Genomic DNA, 15,768 nt, shown 5'->3' with positions numbered 1-15,768 from the left:
AATTTGTTCTCATTCACTAACAGGGAATTATTGTTTTAAAAATGTCATAGAGTTTATTTGTTTTAGAAAGTGAACAGAAAAGAAATTCTCTTCTGAGCCATCCCAGTACATAGGCCTGGAACCATGCTGAATTAGGCTGAGCTTCATCCGCCTCCACTGCAGACCAAGAGCAAGTCATCAGAGCATTCTGGGTTCTGGGTGGCACACCCAGCATCAAAAAAGACCCAGACTTCTTAGCTGTTTGATGCCAAGATTTTTCTAGTATCACCTAGAAAAGAAATCCTTTGCCTGGTAGAATTCTTTAGTTTGTATGTGATTGTGCAGTTTTTTTAACAGTATGTGGAAATAGTGTAACACTATATGGAAGTCCTTTAGGCCTGCCTAGGAATGATTTTTAAAAAGTCTAATATCTGTTACTGAAATTTTTTCCTATAAATAATTAACATAATACTGACTATCCATAAAACCAGCCTTTCATTTGATCACTTCCTATATGTAACATTGACCTTTTCGTATCTGACTTCCTTCTTTAAGACCATAAAGACTATGACATTACTCTCTCTATAAGAGAATTATATTCTAGAACTTCACTTACAGTTACGGTTCTTAGTTCTGTGAGCTCAGTCTCCAAGATAATTTTTTATTTCCAAAGTGGAAGTAATATTGTTTCTGCCCTGGATTTTCTGGCAGTTGCACCTGACTTGCATTAAGAATTTGACAAGGGCCAACAGCATAATTTATTGTAATTTTTAAATCATGATGTAATGTGTGAATGATTTTTTCATAATAGAACTATTGGCAAAATAATTTTTGCATTTAACAATTTCTGTCTCCAGAGTCCCCATAATTGAATTCCTTTACCTAGAGCTTAAAAGGAGTCAGAGCTAATTTTTATTAAGTGTCTGTATTGATATTGATGGAATGCGTTATGGCATTTGACACATCCTTTTAAGCATCTCAAATTATATAGCAATAGTATATGTGCTGTTTTTTAAAAGTAATCAACTCTTAAAGAATCGGGTTTCTTTTCAGTCCTGAAAGATTTTCAGTCTTTCGTTCCTGTTTTTCCTCTTCCCTATCAATGATCTCGCTCTTGAAAGCTGATTCATTATGGCTGCTTTCTGAGCTGTCTGGGTTTAGTAGTCTGCAGTTACTCAGACTGCAGCAGCAAAAGCTTTATTCTGCCACTCTAACTGGACTTGTGCTGCACGGCTCTGTCCCTCAGCCATCCAAGAGAGGAGCCTGGAGTCCACGCAGATCATGCTCCTTCATGTTGCAAACGATACCTTTCAAATACATGGGAAGTATTCCCCCTGTGTTGGTCCCTGGATGATGCCCAGGTGTTTCATTGGTTACCTTTGACCTTCTTATGGGAGATAATGGTTCTCAGACTTGGCTGCACGTTGGAATCATCTGGAGAGCTGCATGGCACACTAATGTCTGGGTCTCAGCCCCACCGATTCTGATGTAATATGTCCTGGCTGTGGCCTGAACATTGGGATTTTTAAAAGCTCCCTAAGTGATTCTAATGTGCAGTCAAGATTGAGAACCACTGCCTAGGAGTATTCTGCATCCCAGACCTTTTAAGGTCAAGTTTATTTGTTTTCCTTTATGGCATAGCTCTTAGCTCTTTGGGTAAAAGATTCATAACTATGCCAACAGAACTCTGGACATATTATTCATCAATAGCCCATTTTATTAAATTCCATTCCCCAACCTCAGTACATTTCCCCATGTGTTTAGTATTCACAACTATGCAGATAATAGCAATAACAGCTAACATTTACGTGGGGCTGCTTATGCAGCCGGCACTGCGCGAAGTGCCATACCACACATACGCTAACTCATTTAATCCACAAGTGTGGCCCGGATCTCGCACTGGAACTCCAGTACTATATTTTCAAGTGTCTGCAAGATATGTCCACCTGAACAGCTGTCCTCTCCAGCTTAGTATGTAGAAAGCCTCATATGCTCCTGTCCACCAGCATCATTTCCCATGCTGCTTTAGCATCAGACGGACCTGGCTCAGATCCTAAATCTACTATTCACTGTCATATGACTTCAGTTTCCTTAGTTACAAAGTGGTAATGACAGTAATAATACTAATGCCTGCTTCTTAGACTTGTGAGGATTTCCCAAGATCCTCTCTATAAAGTGAATGGTCCTTAATGCGTAGCAGACACAACAAATGACAGCTATTGTTATTGTTTAAAAAGCTTTATATTACCATGAGAGCTTCCTATTCCTCTTCCTTACTTATCTACTCTTACCAATTCTTACTTCACATTGTAAAATTTCCTCTGAGTCACCGTAGTCCAGGCTAGTCCTCATCCCCTCAGGCCTCCATTGCTTCAACTACTCCTAACTAGGTCTTTCCTCCTTCCCGCCCTTAATCCACTATGAAAATCATTTCTGAACTAAAACACCACTTGTTTGTTATTCCCTTGCTTAAGAACCTATGAAGACTTCCCACTGCTTGCTGCATCATGCTCACACTTCTCAGCTAGGTTTTTAAAACTTCTTCTCATAATTTCATACCAAACTTCTGACCAATTTAATTTCCTACTTACGCCCTAGCACTCCCCCTCTGCTCTAGGTTAGTGGAGTCTCCTCTCTGTCTTCTGAACATGCAGGCAATGCTTCTTCCAGCTCTTGCTGCCCTGCCCCAGTATAGACTATAGTTCTCCCATGTTTATAAGGCCTGGTTCCAATAACATCTCCTCCCTAAAGTCTTTTCCATTTTGATCTCTGCTTATCCTCATTTACTATTACTTTTCTATAACACTGCTCTCAAATGCATCCTCACTGAGTGGCGGTGGCACAGTGGAGAGCACGTGCTTCACCTCTTGGGGCAGCTGCTCTCTGTAGCCCCAGGGAAATGCAAGCCAGTTGTTGCAAGAGTTGCCAACTGATTTTCACGAGAAATCAGGATTTTTTTTTTCTGCTTGAAATCTCCTAATTTTTAAACGTTGGCAGTTAATTTAAAATCTTTAGAACATTGTGTGGCAAGCAAAATAGATCTGTAGGGCTGGGTATAGCCCCAGGGCTATCGTTTCGTTCCTTCTGCTTTAGAGTTTGTATACCATCTAGTTTAAGACTTAAATATTCTCTAGTTGTTTGATATGTTCTGTTTCTGTCTTCCCAACCAAGATATCCACTCCAGCAACCCGACCTTATCCATTCTGAGCGTCTGTTGCTGAACCTAACACAGTATTAGCAAAAAATAATCATCACTTAGTTGATTCATGCATAAAGACGTATTTAAGGAGCTTACATGGTGTGTAATGCACGAGACATCACAATTTTTGTTTTCTGGTTTCTTTTCATGTGTTGTGAAATATTTCTTGGAAATAACCAGTGTTTTTGTCATGGCGCTGATTCCCATATTGTATGTATCAGTTTTGTATCCTGGCTTGTTGGTTAGTCACAGTGTGACACAAAACCAGATTTTTCTATGGAAAGAGGAACAAACTGTGTTGCTTTTATATTTTATTAATGATGCTTGCCGTGGAATGACATGTAATGACATGTAATGACATGACATCTTTAGATAATCTGTAGATAATTACAGTACTTGGCATATATTAAGAATGCAACAGATCACAGTATTTTTACTCTGCATAACCAGGATACATGTGCCTTCTGCAATTATGGCTGAATTCTGTTTTCAAATCAAGATTATTCTACCCTGTGGTATGAAATGTAATGTTGTAGGTTTTTCATCAAGTATGGAAACTCACTATTCTTGCTTTGTGTACCACATACTTTCACACTGTAACTTCCTGTCTGATTGCTGTGATATCATCTCAGCCGCAAGCAAAGATATTCCACCCTGAACAGTTACCATTAGACATGAGTACCTGTTTGACTCATGTTGATTTGGACTGAAAAGAGGAACATATTTGACTAACACGTGGGCACCATTGTAACTCTTCAAACAGGATTTGAAGGCCACAAAGAAGACATCTTGAGATCCTGATTAAGCTCTGTGATAGCCTTCGACTTGGAGAGGTGAAAAGTGCAGGGACCTAAAAGTATTGCCTCCTTTTACTTGTTAACTGTGGTCTCAGCCCCATGGTAATATTTTTCATGGTGATGTGATGAACATAAGGACATCGCACGAATCCACACCCTTGTCTCTTCATGGTTTGTTGTAGGTACTCAGCGTGCCAATGCCCGTGCTCCAGCCCCTTACAAGCGAGACTTTGAAGCCAAACTAAGAAACTTTTACAGGAAGTTAGAGACTAAAGGATATGGACAAGGCCCAGGGAAATTAAAGTAAGTCAAAATAATACAGACCCCAGGATTTGTAGATGGTGAAAAGATGGGATGCAATTTGGAATGTAGGAAATGGATTGATTTGGGATGACCAGCCTTCGTTTTGGTCGGCATAATGATTTTGGCATGTGTAAATTACAGGATCATCTAAAACATGGTTCTTGAATTAAGCACAATTAAACTTAAGGCTTTAAAACAGACAGGAAAGAGACGACCATATTTCACATAAAAATAAGACAAAATGAAAAGCTGATTTATCTTGTTCTCCTGAAAAGTACCTCTTTGTTGACTTATCGCATATTCATTAGATATAAGGCTGTCACAGTGTCTTGTATTGCACGTCACTGTCTCCTGGGCTGACCTGAGTGTAGGACTACTGCTCAGGTCTGTTTCCGTCTGTGAAGTTAGCTTAACTTGTCCAACGGAATATGTCATGAACGTTGTTTCTGCCTGTCTTTATCCACCTCCCTTTAAATGGGGAAATTGAAACATCATCATGTTGTTTGGCCTAGAATTATCTGAATTTCCTACTTACCCATACTCCCTTCAGCCCCACCTCCACCCCTGTCCCATGTCCCCACTAGAGATCACTATGCCACTTGAGAGAGGACAGAGGAGGGTGGGTCTGACTGCAGAAGCGCCGGGACCCGGGTGTGTGAGAGAATTGCCCAGCCCAACAGGCACACGGCTCACTGCCCCCCATGCAGGGCTTGCTCATCTGAACTCACAGGTTCCCCTTTCATCACCCTCGAAAACATCAACCTGCCCCAAACACCGTACCTCTCTGAGCTTCACTTATTAAGGTCTTGCTGATCAAGCTTTCATACCTTCAGCCTCCCTATCATCTCCCTTTCCATTACTATTTACATTAAGGGCAAATTGACACCTGTTTAAGGGTGACTTAAATTGTCACTGTCACAAGTAGATTAATCAACCACCAGTATCATTCATTTGTATCTGTCACTTAGGGAATCTCAAGATTCACTTAATTTTAAAGTTAAACTAAGCACAACAGTAAACTCCACTGCTTTGGAGGACACTGAGAATTTTTTTGTCGTTCTTGTTCTCACTGTTATCTTTCTAGGTACTTAAGAATTGAATTCCTAGGTGCATTCAGGCTTAAAACATTACCTCCTAGGGTTGCTCCCTAAACAAATGTTTGTGTGTGTGTGTGTGTTGTTTTTTAATCATTTTCCTTCTGGGATAAATTGATGTGACCATTCAGAAAGGACTCTTGCATTGGTTTTACAGGTCTTAGGTGGGGTGCTCTAGTTACCAATGATTCTCTGGTGTAACTTTTGTTAATGCTATTAAGAGTTACAGACAGATGTGTGCTTTATTGCAGACAGCGATGATAGTAAGTCACTCCACTTTTCCCCTAGTTAATTGTGGTAAGTGGAAATTAAATGGCAAGTGCCCAGTTCTGGAAAGATAAGGATTAGGAAATAATCTGTATTTTTCAAATTGTCTTTTTCTGGACAGGTTAATTATCAGAAGAGATCACTTGCTCGAAGATGCTTTTAATCAGATTATGGGCTACTCCAGAAAAGACCTGCAGAGAAATAAGCTGTACGTCACATTTGTTGGGGAGGAAGGGTGAGTAGCACAGAGAAGTGGCCTGTGAAGCACAGGCTGTGGCTGCCGGAGGATGTTTCCCCACACTGTCCCCTGCGGTTGCCTGAAACAGGAAATCCTTCTGACGGGAAATGCTGTTCTCATACACTTAAACCTTTCAGTTTTTTTTTTTTAAAAAAGCTTCCTTTGATTTTTAAATCATTTGGCATAGAAATTCTTTGGTAAAAACTCATAACTATAGATCATTTTTGAGAGCAGAAACTTAGTTTCGTTTCTTCTCTCTGTAACTCTTTCTCTCAAAGGGAAAACATGTTTGTTTGTTTGTTTGTTTTATTGAAGTATAGTTGATTTACAATGTGTTAATTTCTGCTGAACAGCACAGTGATTCAGTTATACATGTATGTACATTCTTTTTAAAATTCTTTTCCATTCTGGTTTATCACAGGATATTGAATATAGTTCCCTGTGCTATACAGTAGGATCTTGTTGTTTATTCATCCTCTATATAATAGTTTGCATCTGCTAACCCCGAGCTCCTCCCACTGTATCCCTCCCTCCCCCCCACCACCGCCCCGGCAACCACAAGTCTGTTCTCTATGTCCGTGAGTCTGTTTCTGTTTTGTAGATAAGTTCATTTCTGTCATCTTTTAGATTCCACATATAAGTGATATCATATGGTATTTGTCTTTCTCTTTCTGACTTACTTCACTTAGTATGATAATCTCTAGGTCCATCCATGTTGCTACAAATGGCATCATTTCATTCTTTTTTATGGCTGAGTAGTATTCCATTGTATATATGTACCACATCTTCTCTATCCATTCATCTGTCGAAGGACATTTAGGTTGTTTCCATGTCTTGGCTATTGTGAATAGTGCTGCTATGAACATAGGGGTGCATGTATCTTTTTTGAATTAGAGTTTTGTTTGGGTATATGCCCAGGAGTGGGATTGCTGGCTCATATGGCAACTCTATTTTTAGATTTTGAGGAACCTTCATACTGTTTTCCATAGTGACTGTACCAATATACATTCCCACCAACAGTGTAAGAGGGTTCAAAACATGGGCTTTGAGATTAAAAAAAAAAGCAAGGAATTGCATTTTAACATCTATGATCTTGTTATGTGCACAGGAATACTAAGTAAATCGTACTTCACCTGTTAAATAAGCTCAGTTTCAGAATCACGAATTAGAAACTAGTGTTTGCTAGAGAGTAGGGGGCGTGGGGAGGATGCAGGATGGGCGAAATAGGAGAAGGGGATTAAGAGGCACAAACCTCCATTTGTAAAATAAATAAGTCACAGGATGTAATGTACAGCAAATGGAATATAGTCAATAACATTGTAATAACTTTGTATGCTGACAAGATGGTAACTAGACTCACAGTGGTGGCCATCTCACAATGTATCAAATTATGGAATCACTACACTGTATACCTGCAACTAACATGATATTGTATGTCAACTGTACTTCAATTTAAAAAAGATAGAAAAAGAGGAAAAAAGAAGAATCCTTCTGTTCTACCTGGAAATCTCCCCAGCAGCATCTCTTGGGCCTTGGTTCTTATTTCTGTGTCCCCACTTTTTCTCTTTCTTTGGCACACCTACCAAAATAACTACCTGCCATAAACAGAGTCCAGCCTTCTATGACTCTTCCATGAGTGTGCTCATAGAGATAAGGGTTAGGAAATGAAGGAGTAAAGACTCCTACACGGTGTTTATTGCATTCAAATAGGCATAACGGTGGTTTTATGACTCTTCAGAAGATGACAGCTCTCATCTCTCCTAGACCCCTTACTCTTTCCTCATTTCAGGTTTAGGTTTGGAGTCTCAGCACCTTCTTTGTAGACATCACTAGAGTGAATTTTAAAAATACCACATGATTGTCTGAACTCTGGTTGTCTTCTCTTTAACTCCTTAACTGCTGTTGATTTGGATCATTTTAAGGCTACCCCTCTCAGTCTTGCCCAGGAATAAAGTATATTAGATTATGGAATCATAGCAATAATATTCAACAGATTCAGCCATTTGGTTTATGGTTGATGAAATGGAGCTGTCAAAGTATAAAATAATTTACATGTGCTAGTAGAACTAGATAATAGTAAAATTGAGATTTAAAATTAGGCCTCTTGTCTTCCATCCAGGATTCTTAGACCAGCACTGGGATTTAGGCAAAACTCCTGAACTCTGATCTATCTGAATTTTTTCCTACCCATGGATCTTTTCACTATTCCGGCTAGTGACTGATAACTCCTCTTGTCACATATAGTGTTGTATAGTCTCCCAGCTGTGACTAGATTAAAGTAAAATATTACATGGGAAAACAATATAATGTGACAAAGTTTGAGAAGCTTGCCTGAGACTTGAGCCTTTTGTTGCTGACAAGCCTTTATGGACTTCTAGCTTTTGTTAGTTGCCTTAAAGATGCAGCTGCACAATTGAAAATGAAGGCAAATGTTTTTAGCCTAATCACAGGTATGCATGGGATTCCAGGTATTTCCTTACATAACCAGTCTGGTTTGGATGAGAATACTTTTCCTCCCCCAGAACTCCAGCTGCCTTCCTTCTTTGTTGGACCACAGTTTGTTGAGATCTCAGAGATGTAGGCAAGAGTCTTTGGAAGCCATGGTACTTAGGTTTGAATAGAACAGATGCTATCATGCTTGATCATCCTAAAGCTGTCTCCCCATGATCTGGACTGACATCCATTCCTAGGAGGAGGCCCAGGCAGAGTGGGGCCTGAAACCTTATTTAATTGCCACTAATGTCCAAATGTTTCCTGCCTCCATTTCTTGTCTTCTTCCTGTAACCCCAGAAGGAAAATAAGATGGAGGATATTTTGAGGTGTGACCTCAGCCCTCAGGGACAATCTCTTAATCAGGCCCCTCTGCGTGTGGTTTATTGAAACTGGAATGGGGCCAGATAACTTCTGGTCTCATGGCTTTATCATGTCAGTATCATACATAAAGATGATTAGATATAGACTTTATTTTACTATTAAGACATTGGGAATACACAATACTATTTTGAAAGATTAACGCAGTATGCTTGCTAAAAAATTGAAACCTCAAAACAACATAAAATTAAGAAGTTATTTTAGCCTTTGTCATCTTACTACATTAAAATTAAAGATCATAACATTTCTTTCTGAATTATAATAAATACCCAAAGAGAAAAGCTACCTAGGTTTTTCTATGGAATTTTGAAATGGAGCTGAAAGTTTTCTGGTCACTTTTCCTTCATTAATTTTAATGCCCTCAAAATGTGTCGTTTTGTAAGTTCTTCATGTCTAGCTCTAGTAATAGGTATTAAAAAACGTATATGCCTAGTGCCCAGATGTTGGCTTGCAGTATCATTCTTCAATAAAAGGGACTAGGGCTCCTTGGAGAAATGGGTGATTCTAGGACTGGGGCAGGAAATATACAAGACGGCACCTGAAGCATCTTGTGCCAGAAAGTATAGAGGAGCTCAGACAGCTCACAGTGATGTCAAAGGGACACAAGAACCAACTGAAAGAGCTGCCAGTGGTCAAAGCTGGAATAATCTGAGCAACAAAATAAAGTAGTATTGGATTAGAACCCCAAAGTACAAAATAAATATCTATATACTGATATAAATAAAATAAATTTCTATATACTGATATAAATACACAATTGAATAAATAAATAAATAACAATAGACAAATCTGTGCAGAAGATTTCCAAATAATTCTGCATAATTCCCTGCTCCTTAATTGTGAGTTGCACATAGTGACTTTCTTCCATATAGTACAGTATGAAAGGGGGAAAAAGAAGTTAAGTCTACACTGGAGAAGCCTGACAAACACACAGCCAGGTGATCAAGGCTAAAATCTAAAATCAACAGTGATATATCCTGTTGATAGTATGTACCCTTGGTATGATGTGATGAGAATGACACTTTACTGTCTTCCTCCCAAAAACATGTAACACCAGTCTAATCAGGAGAAAACATCGGATAAATCCAAACTGAGGGACATTCTACAAGATTACCTTATCAGTGCCCCTTAAAACTGTCAAGGTCATCAAAAACCAAAAGCATCTAAGAAACTGTCACAGCCAAGATGAACCTAAGGAAACATGGCAATTAAATGTAATGTGGTATCCTGAATGGGATCCTGGATCAGAAAAGGGACATTAAGCAAAAACGAAAGAAATCTGACTAAAGTATGGGTTTTAGTTAATAATGTATCAATATCAGTTCATTAATTGTAACAAATGTACTGTACTTATGTAAGATGTTGATAAGAAGGAAACTTGAGTGTGAGGTATATAAGAATTCTCCCTACTATCTTTGCAACTTTTCTATAAATCAAAAACTAATCTAAAATAGAACATTTATTAAAAGAAAGCATAGAGTCAGGATTTGGGGAGATTTAGAGAATGTTTCCCGGAACAACTTTTCTTATTTCTTTGCTGTCTGATGAGTGATTGCCACCAGGGTAATTTTTGGTATGTGTATACTTCCTTTTGCACTTGAGGTCAGGAGAGTAATAAGTATATAGATGCAGTTAATTCTGTGGAAGGAATTAGTAGAGGTATTGGTAGGTATAGAGTATTATTTTGTGTTGCTAAAGTCAACTTTGTTATCTGTGAGGGAATAATACTTTGCAATTCTTATTGATACCATCTCACTGGTTGTATTTTCTACCTGTCATAATCAGGGTCTTTATTTATAATAGATTAGTGAGGGCATAAAGAGAAAGGGATTTATTTTTAAGAATAATGCGTCTGCCTGCCCTCCAAAAAGGTGTGAGTTAGCAGATTCACTCAGAGACTTCAGCTCTGCTTTAAGATGTTTCTTTGCGTAGGTCTTGACACATGATATATAGGTTGTTCCTGAAATGGAAGAGCTGAGTCAAGAGAAATGATGGGAAATGTTATAGTCATAAATTTACAGGACGACTACAAATTCCATGTGAGGTAGAATTAACCCCAGAATAGTAGAGATGCCTGTATTCAATTAAAAAAACAAAAATATATCTAGAACCTATTAATGTAAATATACTAGTTGACAGCTAATTATTATATCTCGCTAAAATAATGCTTCATGTTATGCTTGGCTTTTTTATGAAAAGCAGACGGTTTCTAAGCAAACCACTGTGATTTAATTTGGTCAGCGCTGAAGGTTTTGTTCTAGTCATTAAAATTTCCACCCAACTTAATTTGGTTATCTGCTCTTGCAAACTGGGGAAGAGGAGAAAACAGCAGTGGTGGAAGAGCTTGGAAACTGAGGCATCTTGACTGAATGTGGTGGGAAGTTGCACACTCTAGTTGCCTCTTTCTGTTGTGCTTCTGTCCGCCTAGAAGTTGCTTCTTTAGGAAGGGAGCCAGTAGAATACCGCATATTCTCCAGTGTATTATTTTCTTCTAAATGTGTGGTGTCAAAACTTAGCTAGGCAGACTATCATGTTCTGATGGGACATTTGGGGCCATTCACTTCTTTTTATTTTTTTTTATTGAAGTACAGTTGATTTACAATATTGTGTTAGTTTCAGGTGTACATTCACTTCTTAGTACCCAAAACAAGTAAGGAAATAATGGCCTGGATAAAGAGAGGATGTTTACACTGTGATTGCCTCGCCTCATTTTTTCTCCATGGCCAGCTCCATAAAAGGCACCTTTCTTTAGGAAAGAATGAGTTCATTATATGTAAGGTGCCATTGATGTGACATTAGTCATCTGTCTTGCAAAGCCACACTTGGACCAGGGAAGGGATGCGTGCAAACAGTTTTAGTTTGGGGATTTAAGAACAGGTGCGCTCTTCCTGTGATATTTCTACTTAGACAAATGAAAGCAACTAGGGAGGATGAGATCTGAAAGGTTTTCTTGGGTCCCTGCTTATAAAATAACCAGCAGCTCTTAACATCTGACTGATCTAGAAGTTGTTTGGGGTCCTGGGCTTGATCATTTATTCCTCAAAAATTTGTAAAGCTTCAAGTGAAACTTTATGGTGCTGCTTGTTTTCCTCTAAAAAGAGACACTTGCAGGATAACCTAACTGATCCATACCATGCTGGAGAAGGGTGCTTCTGTATCTAGGCTTTGGCTTGGTATCACCAGGTAAAACTTTGTCATACTAATTGCTCACAAAATTCCTTACTCACCCATCAGGCCTTCTTAAGTGGCTCAAGAACCAAAGCCTTGCTGCTATAAATATCTGAGGCTGAATCAGGTGTGTAGGCCATTTGTGCCTGAACCAACTTGTAAGAAAGCAGAGTCTTCCAGAAAACTTGTAGGAAATGATAGTGAGACTTCCCAGTGGCACCATCCTCTTTCATTTTATAGTCTACTTCCTTTGGAATACTTTGTTTTTGGTAAATTTTAGTTGAAAATAAAGAACAGGAGAATAAAACTATTTATTTTAACAAATATTGGCTGCTACTAACAACTCGGGTGGTGTCAGCCCAGCAACGGGATGGTGTTTAAAATGCCTTATCAGCACTTCATGGGGCTCAAAACGACATTGCCACCCTAAGGACATCTGTGCTTATTCCGAAATGGCCTCAGATGCAGCTGTTGTGTGGCTACACACCCGTTGTCCGGAGTTTCATTATTTCCGTGCCAAGTCTTTAGCTGTGGAACCAACCTAACTGGCAGAACAGGAATGTAACAAATGAGCCCTGTGATATGAGTCATATTAACTATTTATATGGAAGAGGTTGCTAAGACAGGAAGCGTATGCATAAGGTATCCTGCTGGGACACGTCTTATTGAATTAGGTAGACATATGTAATGTGTAGTCAACAACCTGCCCGCAGATATGTGGTTCTAAATTTCAGATTATAATCAAATCAAACTTTAAAAACTGTCTTGGCTTCAGAGTGACTCTATCAGGGCTGCTAGAGTTAAAAAACAGCAGATAAAAGCCAGCAGTTGAGGAAGATACATTTCCCTCCTAGAGGAGCTGCTAGCTTTGTTCTCTCTTGGGAAAAAAGGAGTTTTACTTTTCAACTTAACTCCTCAGGGAACATTCATTGTATCTTTAGCCAGATTTAGTTATCATCATGAAAAAGGAACCAATCAGTGAGGTCCATCTTTGTTGTTTTAACAAACTTTACCATATTAGAAGATATTAGACTTAGAAAAGACAAGATGCAAGCTTTCTAAGCATAATTCACTTGAGCGATTTCTGACAGTGTTTGCTAATTGGGTTGTCTGTTAAGGACTGGCATGACCTATTAATGCATTGAATATAAGGCAGACTTGTGCAAAACTGTTCACTCCACTAGATGTGAAATAACAATGTAAATTATATTGATTTCCTTTAGAGAGCATCAGACAGCTCCACTCAGTGATTCAACAATATAAACTGATCCCTTCCTATGTATCAGGCTAAGTACTCAGGATCCAAAAATGAGAAAGACATAGTCCCTGCCCTCAGTAGGGTTACAGTTTAGATGTGTGTCTGGTGGGAGGCAGACACATAGGCAGACAATTATAAGACACTCTGCTAAGTGCAGTATTATTAAAACACTGAGAGCTGAAGCTCAGTGAAAACCTGCTGTTTCTAACTGAATGCCACTGTTTAATTTTAAGCAGCTAAAAACCCATTTTACTTATACCAGTTGTCTCTTTGTAAGAAAACTGACTCACAGAGTGTTTGGCTCATGTTTCAGCTGTCTCTGACCCTTATCCTCATGTGCCTTGATTGTGTCTGAAGGCTTCTGCAGAGCAGGGACCCTGCAGGCCAGGGCTCACTCACGGTCTCACCCTAGGGTGTGTGCAACTCTCCTGGAGGTTGCATACACCCTAGGGTATCCTCGTCATTTTATCTTTCCTTGAAGTGATCCTCACTAAAGGAGAGGGTTTAGGGTAAGTCAGGTTTTTTAATAAAGCAGCATTTTCCTCCTACTTTCTTCTGTAGCAGGGGTTGACAAACTTTCTCTGTAAAGGGCCAGATAGTAAATATTTTAGGCTTTGCAGACCATACATTCCCTGTTGCACCTACTCAACTCTACCATCATAACAGGAAAGCAGCCCCAGACAACACATAAACAAATGGGCATGGCTGTGTTCCAATAAAACTTTATTTACAAAGCCAGGGGGTGGGCCAGATTTGGCCCTCAGGCCATAGTTTGCCAGCCTCTGCTCTATAAGCAACGTTGTTTTGCTTATGAACGTTTAAAATTTATTGAAGGGTGAGCTGTAAGGAGTAATGAACATTACACTTGGGATCAGGAAACCGGTGTCAAGACCTGGATCCTCCACTGCAGCTTTCATTTGATACAAGTCAGTTATTTCCTTCAGCCCCAGTCTTCTCAATGAAATGAGGGGATGGACGAAATGACTGCTCAGATGCCATTGATGGCATTCTCTGTTTCTGAAAAGACACAGGGGTCTGAAATTCACCATCAATAGGAAATTTAGAGATGTTTTGCATCCACAGGGATCCAGGTAGACTGGAATCATGAACTCAGTCTCACAAAGTGAAATTTAGTAGGAAAAGTATAACGTCTAGTACTTAGGTTTTAAAAAGATACAGTGACGTGCAGACAGGATGGGAGAGTCCTAGGTTAAAGAAGCATAGGTGAAAGGTTTGAGCTGATGACTAGTTCATGATGGGTCAACAAAGTCAAGTGACTGCCCCACAAGGCAGAGTGACATTAAGCTGCATTAGTGGGGAAAAGTGTCCAGGAAGAGAGGTCAAGAGCCCTTTCTAAGTTTTTGCTAACGAGACCACACCTTGAGTGTTGTGATCAGCATAGACACCGCCCCTTAGGTCAGACTTTGACACCTGGAGAGTGTCCAGAGCAGAGGACCAGTGTGGTGAGGGAATTCCCTACCCTGCATTGAGAGGAGGTTGAAAGAAGTGTCTGTGTTCATGAGTGAGGAGGGGGCAGGGACCAAGGATATGGAAACTGCTGAACTTGTAGAGTTCTTAGAGTTGTAGAGTTCTTGTAGAAAATGACTTTTGAAAAAAAATTTACATCTTTAGCATCTAGATTAATACCCAAAACATAATAGGCACTCAAATATTTGTTGAAAGAAAACCTCTAAGTATGTGAAGAACGTTCAAGTGGAAGAAGTATTCTACTTGTTCTTGGTGGCGTCAGAGACCACAACTAGGACAGTGGAAGGAAGCCACAAGATGCTGCCTTGGTCTCGGCACCAAGAGGAGTAGCCTGCGTCACTGTACTTGGCAGGCAGCCGCAGGGCTGCTTTGGGAGCCCTCCCCAGGGTGATCTGAGCATAGTCCCACGGTTCCTGGTAGCCACAGTATATTCAGCTGCCCCAGAAGGCAGTTCTGTCATGTCACCTTAAGGCCTCTCTGGCCCTGAGAGTCTGCTATGTTTGCATTTTTCTGTACACATAGGTTTCTTGTCAGTCTACACTCATATCTCCCAAAGTGCAGTGTGGAATGGTGAGGTGTGAGATGATTGTAGCTATTACATAGACTGACATTTTTTATTTTAATATTTATGTGTTTCTTTTAATGTGTATTAGAAAAGATATAAAGCTAGCACATCATAATTCCATCAATATTGTGTAAGACAAGGCTACATTGGAAAGGCAAGTAAAGCTAGAAATATTAAGGAAATGGCAGTGCGTATATCGCAAAAATTGAGAAAGCAGTTAGGTGGATAGCTGAGGTCTGTTCTAAGTAAATTCTATTAAACTCTTGTCTAAGACATATAAAAGCCATTTCATTTTTCTTACTAGTATTCCAACTCCCTCTTCTACCTATAATAGGATGCTTTTCTCTATCACACAATCCCATCACCACACAAGACTCAGATGATTTGTCATTAAAAAAAAAAACAGTAATGCCCATTGGAGGAAATTCCATAAGAGGAAAAAAAGCAGAGTGAACAAAGGAAGTCTTATAAAATCCCACCACCCCAACTTATCCGTAGCTTTCATTCCCCCTTCAGAAGTCCTTCCTGTCTTTGAACCCTT

The 15,768-nt window shown here is 39.4% G+C and overlaps 1 protein-coding gene across 4 annotated transcripts in view; it reads left to right on the top strand.

The window, feature by feature from the left end:
* The window catches only part of HECW2 (HECT, C2 and WW domain containing E3 ubiquitin protein ligase 2), a 407,233-nt gene that overhangs the window by 360,663 nt on the left and 30,802 nt on the right, over nt 1-15,768 (top strand). For all 4 annotated transcript variants that reach the window (XM_061203609.1, XM_061203599.1, XM_061203626.1 and 1 more), the window contains 2 exons: nt 4,158-4,278; nt 5,761-5,874. In XM_061203609.1, the coding sequence (XP_061059592.1) occupies nt 4,158-4,278; nt 5,761-5,874 (235 nt within the window). The remainder of the gene's footprint in view (nt 1-4,157; nt 4,279-5,760; nt 5,875-15,768) is intronic.

The sequence above is a fragment of the Eubalaena glacialis genome, chromosome 1, assembly GCF_028564815.1.
Source record: "Eubalaena glacialis isolate mEubGla1 chromosome 1, mEubGla1.1.hap2.+ XY, whole genome shotgun sequence".
NCBI classification, from domain to species: Eukaryota; Metazoa; Chordata; class Mammalia; order Artiodactyla; family Balaenidae; genus Eubalaena; species Eubalaena glacialis.
Note: the sequence above shows the minus strand (reverse complement) of the source record. Positions and strands in the feature narration are given on the sequence as shown.